At 40.5% G+C, this 14801-nt stretch overlaps 1 protein-coding gene across 1 annotated transcript in view; it reads right to left on the bottom strand.

Moving 5' to 3' along the window:
* Positions 1 to 14801, bottom strand: part of SYCE3 (synaptonemal complex central element protein 3) — a gene marked incomplete at its 3' end in the record, with an annotated part of 25323 nt that overhangs the window by 9745 nt on the left and 777 nt on the right. The window contains exon 2 of the mRNA XM_010841562.1: positions 4673 to 4781. Coding sequence (XP_010839864.1) covers positions 4673 to 4781 — 109 coding nt within the window. The remainder of the gene's footprint in view (positions 1 to 4672; positions 4782 to 14801) is intronic.

Genomic DNA, 14801 nt, shown 5'->3' with positions numbered 1-14801 from the left:
ATAATAATGAAATTAGTGTGATAAACCAAAAACCTAACATATTATAAAACAAGTTAGCTATCTCTGCCCTACTATATGTAAAAAACTTCATGAGTAATAAAGAAATCACTTCTCAACTAATAGAATAGGATGGGATAGATTTGGGGCAGGGGTGGGAAACCAAGTTAGACTCTCTCCTCCTACCTGAGAAGTTTTACATTCTCAGGGCTCACTCTCACAAGGCATACAGCTAAACTTGTATTGGGAAATTTATCCTAGGTCATGATTTGACTTAAAGAGAACAGAAAGAGAAACTTTAAGCCTTGAAGTCAAGAGGATTTGGCTTATTAATATTGTTTAAAATATGCATATATATTTATATAAATAGGCACATTTACATTTATTTGCTGGTTGGTACTTTTGATAGTTGATGATTGCTTCTTTGGTGATTTTATTTGGCCTGTGTGGTCACTGGAAAAATTGAGCAAGAGCCTTCCCAGGGGCAACAGAGGCTAAAGATTTATGTGTTGGGCTTCATTTTAAATTTAACCTAAAGGGTAAGGTTGTGAGATTCATCCTGGTCTAAAATCATGTTACTTCTTTAAACAATATTTGTCTTAACCTGTCCTAGGGACACTATGACAAAATAGTTCTGTTGCTTATGCTTCAGGTAGAAAAATATTTTAGTGTTCTCAACTATTAGATTTGAATCCATGGGGCCAAGGACAAATTATTTACTTTAAGAAACTACAAAAGATAAACTTTACAAAACATTTTAATACTATTTAATCTGTGGTTGCTTATATGTTGATAAAAACATAACTTTATCAGCTGATAAATTGCTAAAGCAAGTTTTTATAAGATTTGATTGCCTCCCAAATTAGACAACTATGCAGAATATTTATATAAAAACAGGCTTATAAAAAGAGGAAAATATGTGCAACTAAAATGAAGGGAAGAATAACCTAAAGGGAAAATAATGGACCTTATAGCAGTTCAAAGAATGCAATGTGGAAAAGCACCAAAGGGAGGGGATGTGGAATCATGCGCAGCAGAACCCTCATCCATGCCAAGCAGATGTGGGCTACATTTGTCTCATTTCTGTGAGGAAGAAAGTGCAAAAGCCTTCCAAGATGTGCAGCTGCTTGAATTCAATAGCTGAATGTATCAAACAAATTCAGTTTTACACAGAAAATTTCAAAGACAAATTTTAAAAATCATCAAAGCTAAGTTTTTTTGTGACTTGTTTCAATATAAATACCTGTCAACCTCATCTCTACAGTGAGAGAGCATTTTTTTAAATACAACACCATTACCTTAGTAATATCAACTTAATTATTATTACTTAATAACTTAAGCCAAAGCCTTTGACTGTGTGGATAAGAACAAACTGCGTAAAATTCTTAAAGAGCTGGGAATACCAGACCACCTTACCTGCCTCCTGAGAAATCTGTATCCAGGTCAAGAAGCAAAGTTAGAACTGAACATGGAACAACAGACTGGTTCCAAATTGGGAAAGGAGTACGTCAAGGCTGTGTATGGTCACTCTGCTTATTTAACTTCTATGTAGAGTACAACATGAGAAATGCTGGACTGGATGAAGCACAAGCTGAAGTCAAGACTGCAGGGAGAAATAACAGTAACCTCAGATATGCAGATGACACCACCCTTATGGCAGAAAGAGGAACTAAAGAGCCTCTTGATGAAGGTGAAAGAGGAAAGTGAAAAAGCTGGCTTAAAACTCAACACTCAAAAAACGAAGATCATGGCATCTGGTCCCATCACTTCATGGCAAATAGATGGGGAAACAGTGGAAAGAGTGGGCTCCAAAATCGCTGCAGATGGTGACTGCAGCCATGAAATTAAAAGATGCTTGCTCCTTGGAAGAAAAGCTATGATCAACCTAGACAGCATATTAAAAAGCAGAGACATTATTTTGCCAACAAAGGCCCGTCTAGTCAAAGCTATGGTTTCTCCAGCAGTCACATATGGATGCGAGAGTTGGGCCAGAAAGAAAGCTGAGTGTTGAAAAATTGATGCTTTTGAATTGTGGTGTTGGAGAAGACTCTTGAGAGTCCCTTCAACTGCAAGGAGATCCAACCAGTCCATCCTAAAGGAAATCAGTCCTGTGTGTTCATTGGAAGGACTGATGCTAAAGCTGAAACTCCAATACTTTGGCCACCTGATGTGAAGAACTGACTCATTGGAAAAGACCCTGATGCTGAGAAAGATTGAAGGCAGGAGAAGAAGGGGACGACAGAGGATGAGATGGTTGGATGGCATCACCAACTCGATGGACGTGAGTTTGAGCAAGCTTCGGGAGTTGGTGATGGACAGGGAAGCCTGGCGTGCTGCAGCCCATTGGGGTGACAAAGCCGGACGTGACTGAGGGACTGAACTGAACTGAACTGAACTGAATAACTTACTTACCTATCACCTTAATTATTGTTGGAATATTTGCCAAAAAGAGAGATTCCAGTGAATCTAAATAAAAATGCAGTACAAGCCTAGTTCCTTTGGCATACCACATAGTTTAGAATTAAATGTTAAAAATAACAAAACACTAAAACCACAAAGTAGAGGAAAATATGTGACTGTTTTCACTGATCTTGAATTAGGGAAAGATTTTCTAAGCATTGAAGCAATGGGAATAAATCAGAAAGGAAAATATCAATACATTTTTACTACATAAGACTTCTGCTCGCTGAAGCTTCATATACAAAATTAAAGGAAAATGAAAAACTGGGAAAAATATTTCCTTCAATTTTGAACAAGCACCTAAGAGTCTTAATACAGAAAGAGCTCTTACAAATCAATAAGACATTCTCTCACAGAAATCAGCCATGTTCTTCTTGTTCTCAGTGCCAAGCTTGTGTTAAGGCCAGCTCCTTTTCAGCCTTTAGTTCTGGAAAACCTGCCTAATTGGCCTTCCTGCTCCAGGCTTTCCTTTCTGAACCATCCCTCACACTGTTACCAGAGCTATCTTTCTGCAAGGCAACTGACTTCCTCGAAATTCCAAATGGCTCCCTATCACTTACATAAGAAAAGTAGACCTCTTTAACTTGGCATTGCATTAAAGACGTTTCTTCTCACCTTTCAGCCTCTTCTTTTATGGCCTGCCACCTTGTGAATGTCACGCCCTACTCTGACTTCTTGACTATGCCAATCTTTCCCTCACAGGCACACAGCCTTGACTATTTCTTTTCCTGGACAGCCCCTCTTCTCTGCTCACAGGACCGACCTCATCTGTCCAATCCCCACTCCTTCTCTAATGCTCTACTTTATTCAAAGCCTCACTTGCCTTCCCAAGAAGTCTGCCTCTCCTCTCCTCCTTCCCCAGTACTTGGTGTACATCATTATTAGCATTTGCCGGATTATAGCTTTACCGTCGGAGAAGGCAATGGCACCCCCCTCCAGTACTCTTGCCTGGAAAATCCCATGGACGGAGGAGCCTGGTAGGCTGCAGTCCATGGGGTCGCTAAGAGTCGGACAGGACTGAGCGACTTCACTTTCACTTTTCACTTTCATGCATTGGAGAAGGAAATGGCAACCCACTCCAGTGTTCTTGCCTGGAGAATTCCAGGGATGGGGGAGCCTGGTGGGCTGCCGTCTATGGGGTCGCACAGAGTCGGACACGACTGAAGCGACAGCAGCAGCAACAGCTTTACCATAAAGTTAAGATGTGCTTTAAATTTATATGCTTAAATATAACTAGTCATCTTGATGTCTGTTACTGGTCCCTACTCACTTCTCAAGAAGGAGCATCTTTATTCAACTTTGTATTTTTAAAAAAGCATGTATATGTGCTCAGTAAATGGTATTAAATAAGAGAATATTTAATTAGATTGAAGCAATCAAACAACTTATAGTGGGAAATGAATTCTAGAACTTTTTATAAAGGTATATATAAAACTTTCAAGTATGTGGGCACAAAATTGAGAACATTTTTAAGTAGAAATTTTCTGAAGACTTGTAATAAGTGGAGATTACTTAAAAACTAATAATGTCTTTAAAAATAGTTTGTTTTCATTTAAGTAGAGTATTTGGGCACTCTAAAATTTGTTTCACATTGTGATTTTCTCTAGTAAAACAGGATCACACAATTTTAAGAATTACATATATTCCGAACTGGTAAAGAACAAATTAAATAAATTATAATTGTATCACTACCACTGCTAGTTACTGCTTACTGGAAACATGTTAAATAAAATAACAGACTAACATTCTTTTCCAAAAAATGGAGAAATTAGTTCAATTCTATTGCTGCTTCTGGAGAAGGAAATGGCAATCCACTCCAGTATTCTTGCCCAGGAAATCCCATGGACAGAGGAGCCTGGCGGGCTACAGTCCATGGTGTCACAAAGAGTTGGACATGACTGTGCGACTAACAATTTACTAGTTCTTCATGGTACTGTGTGCCCAGTTACAAAAGAAGTTATTATTTCTGCCCTCAAGAAGATAATAGTCCATTTGCTGGAATAAGATGCAAACACACAAAAATAATCAGAAAACAATTCAAGGCAATATCAGTGGTTAGCATAAAATCTTGTGGTATAGTAGCTACATGGTGAAGAAGTTGAAAAGTAGTCAGGGAAGACCTGATTGAGAAGGTACTTGGTTTGAGCTTGGAAGTATAAGGAGGATTTGAGCTCTTGGAAAGGAGGAAGTTACCCTGCCTGGGAAAACATCCTACCTGAGATTTTTTCCATCTCTTCCAACAGCTTTTCCAAGTCTTTATTCAGGTCTGACAGCATTTTCAGCATGTTGTCATAGTTTCTTTCCCCAGGGTCAGGATCAGCCATCTAGGAAGTGCACAGAAAGAAGATGCAGTGAGACAGGTTCATGTTTCAATTCTGGCTCCACTACTCACAGCTGGGTACCCAAGCCAGAAAACTTACGTTGTCTTTAACTCCTCTTATCTTCCTGACCTAAAGAGTTAGTAGTATCTGACTCTTTGCAACCCCATGGACTGTAGCCCGCCAGGCTCCTCTGTCCATAGAATTCTCCAGGCAAGAATGCTGGAGTGGGTAGCTATTTCCTTCTCCAGGGGATCTTCCCGCCCAGGGATTGACCCTAGTCTCCTCCTTTGCAGGTGGGTTTTTTACTCTCTGAGCCACAAGCAAAGCCCCTTTCTGACCTAAGGGGGTCACTAAAACTCACCAATTTCATTTTTTCATGGAATAAACATTAAATTATCTATGGGTCAGGAAAGATTGTGCTTTCTGAACTGAACTGAACTCTGCTCTTGTGGAGATCATAGCCTGATCCAACTCTTTGAAGTCTCTTCTATCAGTGCCTAACTTCCATTCTCCAAGGCTGCTGCTTTATTTATTTATTTTTTTTAAGGCTGCTGCTTTAATAGAGGTCCACTTCATTATCCACTATTGATTACAGCTTTACTGGGTGTCTACTAAGTGCTAGACATCTGCTATGGTTATGGGGACACTGTAGTGTATCTGAGGATTCAAACAGACTGGATGCTGTCATGGAGTTTCCATTCTAGGGGCAGAGACTGAAAATAGCCAAGTTAACAGATTCATAAAGATACCTTGAGTTTGTGGCCACTGCTACAAAGAAAATAAAAAGGATGGTGTAATAAAGAAGACTTTTCAGAGGAGTGATACTTTGGCCTGTGAAGTCAGAGAAGTCCTTTCTAATGTAGTGACATTTGAGCTGCCACTTGAAAGATAAAAAGGAGTTGTCTTCTGAAGATTGAGGGGAGAAGTTCTAGACAGAGGGAATGGCTCAAGAAAAGGCAAGAGCCACCCTAGTGTTTTTTAAGGGATAGAGAATGGGGCTGTGGAGAAGAGTGATAGGACACGAAGTCAACTAAATAGTCAAGAAATTTGCTTTTATTTTGAGAGTGAGGAAAAGCCACTGGAGATTGAGGGAGCAGGGGATTATGTTTTAAGCTAACAGCACACTTCAGCTGCTGTCTGGAAAATGGACTGCTGCAGGAGGTCGAGAGGAGGAAAGCGTGGGAAGATCTATTAGTCAAGAGAGCACTAAAGTGGTCTAAAGATGACAGCACTCGGATTTCAGTGATACTATCAATATTGAGAAGTGAAGTGTTCTGGTTAATTTGTGGAAGATGAGCCAACAGAATTGGGTAGAGGACTTATGTCAAGGTTTGCAGGGGCAAGTGGTGGGAAGAGAGAAATTAAAATGACCCCTAATTTTGATGAGAACAACTTGGTAGGTGGTGGTGTTGTTAATGGAAATGGGGAAGACCAGGAGAGGAGCAGATTAGAAGGTAGACCAGGTGCTCTATTTTTTTTAGGGGAGCTGCATGCGGGATCTTAGTGCCTCAATCAGGAAATGAACCCAGGCCCCTTGTAGGGGGAGTATGGAGTCTTAACTGTTGGCCCATCAGGGAATTTCCAGGTGCTCTATTTTGAACATGTTACTACTATGGGATGGCTATTGGTGGTGGTTTAGTTGCTAAGTCGTGTCCGACTCTTGCCAGCCCGTGGACTGTAGCCCGCCAGGCTCCTCTGTCCATGGGATTTTCCAAGCAAGAATACTGGAGTGGATTGCCATTTCCTTCTCCAGGGGATATTCCCAACCCAGGAAATTGAACCCGGGTCTCTTCCCTTGCAGGCGGATTCTTTACCGACTGAGCTATGAGGGAAGCCAGGCCTCCAATTGGAGATACAAATAGGCAGTTGAATACAACAGCCTGGAGTTCAGGAGATAGGCTGGAGCTGAAAATATAAAGCTTGGACCTAATGGTACAGGCTCTCTTCATTTTTCATTTGGACTGTTGTCCTCGAATTGTAACTGGTCTCCCTGCTTGCAGCTTCCTCATGTCCAATCTATTTTCCAGTTCACCCCCAGGGTGACCTTTCTTAACATGCAAAACGAACCATGTCATATTGCTTGAAACTCTTCAATAGCTCCTATTTCTTTCAGGATAAAATATAACCTCTTTACTACAGATATAAGATCCTTCATAATCTAACTCCTCACTGCCACTATTCTCATCTGGTTCCAAGATATGACCAAATAACTGAAAGCCTTAAGAGACCCAACATTTAATGAGATATTATTTAAAATTTACAAGAGTTGTGTATTTACAAGAGATGTAATGAAAAACTATCCATGAAACTAACACAAAACTCTGGAAAGTTAAAAAAGTCTACAGTTTTCTTACGAAACAGCTAAGTAAGTACAAAATGGAGTGAAATAATTCTATCATGTGGGTGGTTACAAAAACCTACACAAAAGCAAAGAAATAGGTAATGACATAATTCCTATCTAAGTTGTGTGGACTGCCTGCTCAATTCATTAAGTTATAAAGTTTCACTAACATTATTTTATCTATACATTCAACAGTTATTTATTGAGCATTATTTTAGATTCTGAAGATAAAGCACTGAGCAAAACTTTAAAATCCTTGGTCTCATGGAATTTATATTCTAGTGAGGAGAAGAAACAAATAAGATTAATAAGTGAAATAAATAAGAGGAGGGATAAGTGCTAAAGAAAAAAGTCAACCAGAAACGGAAGGTGGGAGAAAATATGTATACAGCAGTGACTGTTCTTTAGATAAGTGTGCAGGGAAAGGCTTTCCTGAAGTGATTTTGACTAGAGACCTGGAGGAAGTGAGAGGACGATGAGTCATACAGATATGTTGGGAAAGTGCATCCCAGGCAGAACAAATAGTAAAAGCAGAGGCCCTGAGCTGGGAGCCGACTGGATGAGTGGGAGGAAGAGCAACCAGGGTGGTATAGTTGGAACAGACAGAGTGAAAGGAATAGTAAGTAGAAAAGGTCAAAAAGCGGTGGGGCAAAACTGAGGTGGGCCTCACAGGCCAAGACTTTGACTTCTTCTTTGAGTGAGATGGGAGCCTGGAGGTTGATAATCTGATTTAGACGTTAATAAATCACTAGATTGAGAACAGTTTATATGCACATGGGTGGAGGCAGGGAGACCAGTTAAGAGGAGGTCATTGGAATAATGGAGGTGAGAGATGGTTGTCTGAGGAGGCCTTACAAATAGCTGAGAAACAGAAAAGAGAAGTTAAAGGCAAAGGAGAAATGGAAAGATATACTCATTTGAATGCAGAGTTCCAAAGAATAGCAAGGAGAGATAAGAAAGCCTTCCTTAGTGATCAATGCAAAGAAATAGAGGAAAACAATAGAATGGGAAAGACTAGAAATCTCTTCAAGAAAATTAGAGACACCAAGGGAATGTTTCATGCAAAGATGGACACAATAAAGGACAGAAATAGTATGGACCGAACAGAAGCAGCAGATATTAAGAAGAGGTGGCAAGAATACACAGAACTGTACAAAAAAGATCTTCATGATCCTGATAACCATGATGGTGTGATCACTCATCTAGAGCCAGACATCCTGGAATGAGAAGTCAAGTGGGCCTTAGGAAGCATCACTACGAACAAAGCTAGTGGAGGTGATGGAATTCCAGTTGAGCTCTTTCAAATCCTAAATGATGATGCTGTGAAAGTGCTGCACTCAATATGCCAGCAAATTTGGAAAACTCAACAGTGGCCATAGGACTGGAAAAGGTCCGTTTTCATTCCAATCCCAAAAAAGGACAATGCCAAAGAATGTTCAAACTACCACACAATTACACTCATCTCACACGCTAGCAAAGTAATGCTCAAAATTCTCCAAGCCAGGCTTCAACAGTACATGAACTGTGAACTTCCTGATGTTCAAGCTAGTTTTAGAAAAGGCAGAAGAACCAGAGATCAAATTGCCAACATCTGCTGGATCATAGAAAAAAGCAAGAGAATTCCAGAAAAACATCTACTTCTGCTTTATTAATTACATCAAAGCCTTTGACTGTGTAGATCACAACAAACTATGGCAAATTAGAAGGGAATACCAGACCACTTTACCTGCCTCCTGAGAAATCTGTATGCAGGTCAAGAAGCAACAGTTAGAACTGGATATGGGAACAACAGACTGGTTCTAAATTGGAAAATGAGTACGATGTTGTCACCCTGGTTATTTAACTTCTATGCAGAGTACATCATGCAAAATGCCAGGCTGGATGAAGCACAAACTGGAATCAAGACTGCTGGGAGAAATATCAAGAAGCTCAGATACGCAGATGACACCACCCTTATGGCATAAAGCAAAGAAGAAATAAAGAGCCTTTTGATGAAAGTGAAAGAGGAAAGTGAAATAGCTGGCTTAAAACTCAACATTCAGAAAACTAAGATTATGGCATCCAGTCCCATCACTTCATGGGGAAACAATGGAAACAGTGAGAGACTTTATTTTCTTGGGTTCCAAAATCACTGCAGATGGTGACTGCAGCCACGAAATTAAAAGACGCTTGTTCCTTGGAAGAAAAGCTATGACCAACCTAGACAGCATATTAAAAAGCAGAGACATTTCTTTGCCAACAAAGGTCTGTCTAGTCAAGGCTATGGTTTTTCCAGTAGTCATGTATGGATGTGAGAGTTGAACCATAAAGAAGGCTAAGTGCCGAAGAACTGATGCTTTCAAACTATGGTGCTGGTGTTGGAGAAAACTCTTGAGAGTCCCTTGAATTGCAAGGAGATCAAACCAGTCAATCCTAAAGGAAATCAGTCCTGACTATTCATTAGAAGGACTGATGCTGAAACTGAAACTCCAATACGTTGGTCACCTCATGCGAAGAACGGACTCATTGGAAAAGACCCTGATTCTGGGAAAGACTTGAAGGCAGGAGAAGGGGATGACAGAGGATGAGATGGTTGGATGGCATCACTGACTCGATGGAAATGAGTTTGAGCAGGCTCTGGGAGTTGGTGATGGACAAGGAAGCCTGGCACGCTGCAGTCCATGGGGTCACAAAGAGTTGGACACGACTTAGCAACTCAACTGAACTGAACTGAGATAATAATAGCTCAGATCAGCATAGGACTATGGAAATAGCATGAAGGAGGACCGGGGGAGGGCAGACAAGATTTGCTGATGAGTCAATGTGGAGTTAGGTACAATCCTAAGGCATTTGATTGGGCAACCAGAAATGGTGATACCATTAACTGAGGTAGGGGAAGACTGGAAGAAGCTAGTTTGCATGGAAAAGAAATAATCCAGTTTTGAACATATTAAGATGCTCATGAGGCATCCAAGTGGGAATACTGAGTAGGCAGCTGAATAAATGAATTCAAGGGAGAGATAGAAATGTGGGAGTCATAAGCATATAGATGATATTTAAAGACATAAGAATGGGTGAGATCAAGGGAGAAAACACAGATGGAGAAGTGGCTCAACATCAAGACTGGGGAGATGCAAAGGAACCAGCCTAAAAGGCTGACGAAGAGGGGCCACAGAGGTAGGAGAAACAGGAGAGTAATGATCTGGAAGCCAAGTGCAGACTATTAGAGAGTTACTGAACCCCAGCCAATGTCGTCTGATCATAATGAAATCTCAACAAGCTGAAAAGGCAACTCTAAAAAGTACAAGACAATGGGAACTACACTCAATATTTTGTAATAACCTATAAGGAAAGCAATCTGCAAATGGATATAAATATATGTACATAAAATTGAATCACTATGCTGTACACCTGAAACTAACATGATATTGTAAATCAATTATACTTTAATTTAAAAATAAATAAAAGTTAAAAATAAATAAAAGTATAAGATAATGAAACCCTAAAAATCATATGGGTGAATAATTATAATTCTGGGAAGAAAGGAAATTAAAATAAGAAATATTAAAAGCATAAAACTACAGGTTTGCCTCCTTGTCCAAAAGTAGAGTGCTTGTACAAAACCTTTCATAAACCAAAATGGCATAAGGCAAAGAAGCAATTACCTCAAGACATATGTTGCTAACAAATACACAAAATAAATCAAGATAAAGCATAGATGCTCACAGAGCTCGAAGCTGTGACACCTTGGTGCTGAGAAGCAGAGTGTAATTCCTGGGGAATGAGCTTGGTGTTACCACTCTCACTGTTTGGGGTGCACACTGTCTCTATATGACTTGTTGCAAAACAAAATCCTGGATGCTACTTCTATTTTTCACCTTTTTTTTTTCCCCATAAAAGAGAAAATCCTCTTCAGATTTCTCTTTGTTAGTGAAACAGGTACTGCTGTAGGTTTTTTATAAAAGTGAAGTGGTATAAAGTGAACTTTGCAAAGCAAGGGATACCTGTACTATGATTCTTTGATATTATATGCATTTGAATGTTTATGAGAATTTGGTCAGCTTTGTCATTGGAGTTTAAAATGTGAAACTGACTATGGCTTTAATTTTAAGTAAAAATCTTGGTAAGTTTATAGGAGTTTTAGGACATTTAAGGGAACTTGAGATTTACCATATTTATGAGTTTTATTTATGATTTTTATAAGAATATATAAGAAGGTAGGAAAATTTATTATTAAGACAATTGAGGTATTTAAAGAAATAGGATACATTAAGTTTATAATTTAAGTTTCAAATGGAACAAAAACATTAACTTATTATTAAAAATATGCTAGAGCTAGAATAAGATTAAAAATTTAGAATAAGATAGTCTTATTTAGAATAAGCAATCTAATAAATAATCTCATTTAGAATAAAATTTATAAACTAAGCTTAAATACTCAAGGAAGACTAGAATTTTAGATTAGTAACTTTAAAAAATAAATATTAATTTAAAAAATCAAAGTAAGCATTCACTTTACTGACAAAAGTCCATACAGTCAAAAGTATGGTTTTTCCAGTAGTCATGTACAGATGCGAGAGTTGGATCATAGAGAAGGCTGAGCACTGAAAAATGGATGCTTTTGAACTGTGGTGCTGGAGAAGACTCTTGAGAGTTCCTTGGACTGTAAGGAGATCAAACTAGTCAATTCTAAAGGAAATCAACCCGACTATTCATTGCAAGGACTGTTGAAGGTGAAGCTCCAATACTTTGGCCACCTGATACAAAGAGCCGACTCATTAGAAAGACCCTAGTGATGGGAAAGATTGAAGCCAGAAGAGAAGGGAGTGACAGACGATGAGATGGTTAGCATCACTGACTCAATGGACATGAATTTGAGCAAATTCCAGGAGACAGTGGAGGACAGAAGAACGTGGTGAACTACAGTCCATGAGGGTGCAGAGAGTCAGACACGACTTAGCAACTGAATGACAACAACAAGCATTCAAACATTTCAAATATTCAAACAACAACATTCAAATTTTCTGTTTAAATAATGTCTTTGAAGTCACAAAAGCTCACACTTATCAGTATTGAGCCACATCCTCATATATATATCCTAGGCTTCAGTCATATTAAATACATAATTTTGCAAATGTGGGTACCTACCGTATGTCAAGCTGGTGGCTCAGAGGTTAAAGCGTTTGCCTGGAATGTGGGAGACCCGAGTTCGATCCCTGGGTCGGGAAGATCCCCTGGAGAAGGAAAATGGCAACCCACTCCAGTACTCTTGCCTGGAGAATCCCATGGAGGGAGGAGCCTGATAGGCTACAGTCCATGGGGTCGCAAAGAGTCGGACACGACTGAACAACTTCACTTTCACCATATGTCAAGCAGCACCACAAAAAGTAAGGATTAAAAAAATAAGTACACCATCTTGTCATCAAGGAAGTCAGTTTGGTAAAAAGAAAATTGTAAAGCAAGAGTCTACGAATTGCAATAGTCACTCAGCCAAATGTCCTTGCTCAGTTTCTCACCAAAGCCTTCTCCTATAAAAAGGCCATTATAGCCACGCCATTGAGAAAGCTGAACTCATCATGCTCTCTCTTGCCTTCATGCTTTTATCATTCTACTGTTTGAAATGTTAGGTGGAAACTTAGTCTTGTCTGGGAGATAGAGCTCCATAGCACTACATTTTCTCCCAGTTGCCTCAGACAATGCAGTGGGTAGTTTGGAGAATGACTATCAGGATGACTGGTGCAATGGAGGCGAAGGGATGGGATGGAGAAGCTATTGAGTTCAATTTGGGGCAGCTTGAGTGTGTGGTGCTTATCAGGGATCCAAGCAGAGCTATTCAACAAACACCTGAAAAGTAGGATTAGAATCCTAGGAAGAGGTTAAGCTGAAAATAAAAGAATTGATAGTGGTTAAATCATGGGAAAAGGTGAAATCATCCACAGTGAATATATAAAGGGAAAAGAGAAAATGGATTAGGAAGAAGCCCTTAAAAACATCAGCACTGGGACTTTCCTGATGGTCCAGTGGCTAAGATGCCACACTCCCAACACAGAGGGCACGGGTTCAATCCCTGGTCGAGAAACTAGATCCCACATGCTGCAACTATGACCTAGTGCAGACAAATAAAACAAACAAAAAATCAGCACTTAAGAAGGAAAGAAGGATATAAAAGGCTCTGATAAGCAGTCAGAAGTGTAGTGAACTGGGGAGTGTGTACTTGAAGCCAACAGAAGAGAGGAGGAAAGGAGGAAAATTAATTCATGTAGTCAAAAAAAATTCATATTTATTGAATATCAGACATTGTTTTAGGTGCTTAGGGATATTTCACCAAACAAAACAGATAATAACTTGCCCTTGTGGAGTTTTCACTCTAGTCAAGAGAGACAGACAACTGGACTTCCCTAGTGGTCCAGTGGTTAAGAGCTTGCCTGCCAATGTAGGGGACACGGGTTCGATTCATGGTCATGGAAGATTCCACGTGCCAAGGGGCAAGTAAGCCTATGTGCCATAGCTACTGAGCCTGCACTCTATACAGTCTGAGAGCCTCAACTACTGAGCCCTCACACCACAACTGCTGAAGCCCACATGCTCTAGATCCCAAGTGCTACAACTAATGAAGCCTGAGAGCCCTAGAACCTATGCTCTACAACAAGAGAAGCCAATGCAATGAGAAGCCCACACGCCAAAACGAGAGAGTAGCCTCCACTAGGCTGAAGACTAAGGAGAAAGGGTCATTGATGGTGCAGGGACTGGTCTCAGACAGGAAAAGTGTCACCTTAACCTATGAAGGTAAGGGAAGATAAAGAGATAAGGGTGCAGTATAGTAGGTAAGTGTCCAGGTAGTCCATGTTCAAAGTTGAAGTCTCTAGCTTGCCTATGGATGGCAATAAAAAAGTCCTCCCCCTCCAAGAATAGACTATCTTGGTTTGAGGAGAAGGATAAAGGTTTGGCAGAACTCTGTGCCTCACTAGAGGCACACAGACATGCAGCAGAGAAGCAGTGGTAGTATGACTGAGGTCACATGGCTGCATAGTATCCTCAGGATGAAGTGTAACTGGCCTGGGAGTTGAAACGTGGGGGTGGTGGAGGCACAAGTAAGCAGTGTGTAAGATGGAGGTGGATACAAAGCAGAGGCTTCAAGGGACATGGAGTTGAGGGGCAGGTAGACTGGGGGCTAGAGCATGAGGCCGCTAGAAGGATGGAGCCTGTGGGAAGAGTAACCTTGGATCTCAGAGGAGGGAAAAGTCTGGAAAGTAGATCCAGGAAAAGAGCTGAAGTGGAAGAAGAAGACCATGGGATTAAGGTCCATTCATTCCTTTCTGGGAGGTTGTCTAGGATGAGAGCAGGTTGAGGATGGGGAGGAGACCTGGGCCAGTGCCAAAGCCCAGGGGAATGAGGGTAATAGCCAACCGTGGGGGTTAGGTGGGCAGAGGGAAAGTGGGGCTGGGAAGGAACTGAGGGATCACCTTAGGGTGTGAAGGCATAGGGAATGTAGGTCCTGGGGACTGAGGAATTCAGAGGCATAAGAATTGCAAGGGCCTGGGACCTTGTCTGTGGTCTAAGGGTCTTGCCCAGTAAGAAGAGCTTTAATGGAATCTGGGAGCCTTGCTGGAGTGAGAAATCTGAGAGGATGAGAGGGGTACTTGGATCAGAGATTCTCTGTGGAGTGTGTGTGTGTGTGTGTGTGTGTGTGTGGTGGTGTGAAC

Source organism: Bison bison, unplaced genomic scaffold, assembly GCF_000754665.1.
Source record: "Bison bison bison isolate TAMUID 2011002044 unplaced genomic scaffold, Bison_UMD1.0 scf7180017847066, whole genome shotgun sequence".
NCBI classification, from domain to species: Eukaryota; Metazoa; Chordata; class Mammalia; order Artiodactyla; family Bovidae; genus Bison; species Bison bison.
The sequence above is the reverse complement of the archived record's forward strand: the minus strand, read 5'-3'. Positions and strand labels throughout refer to the sequence as shown.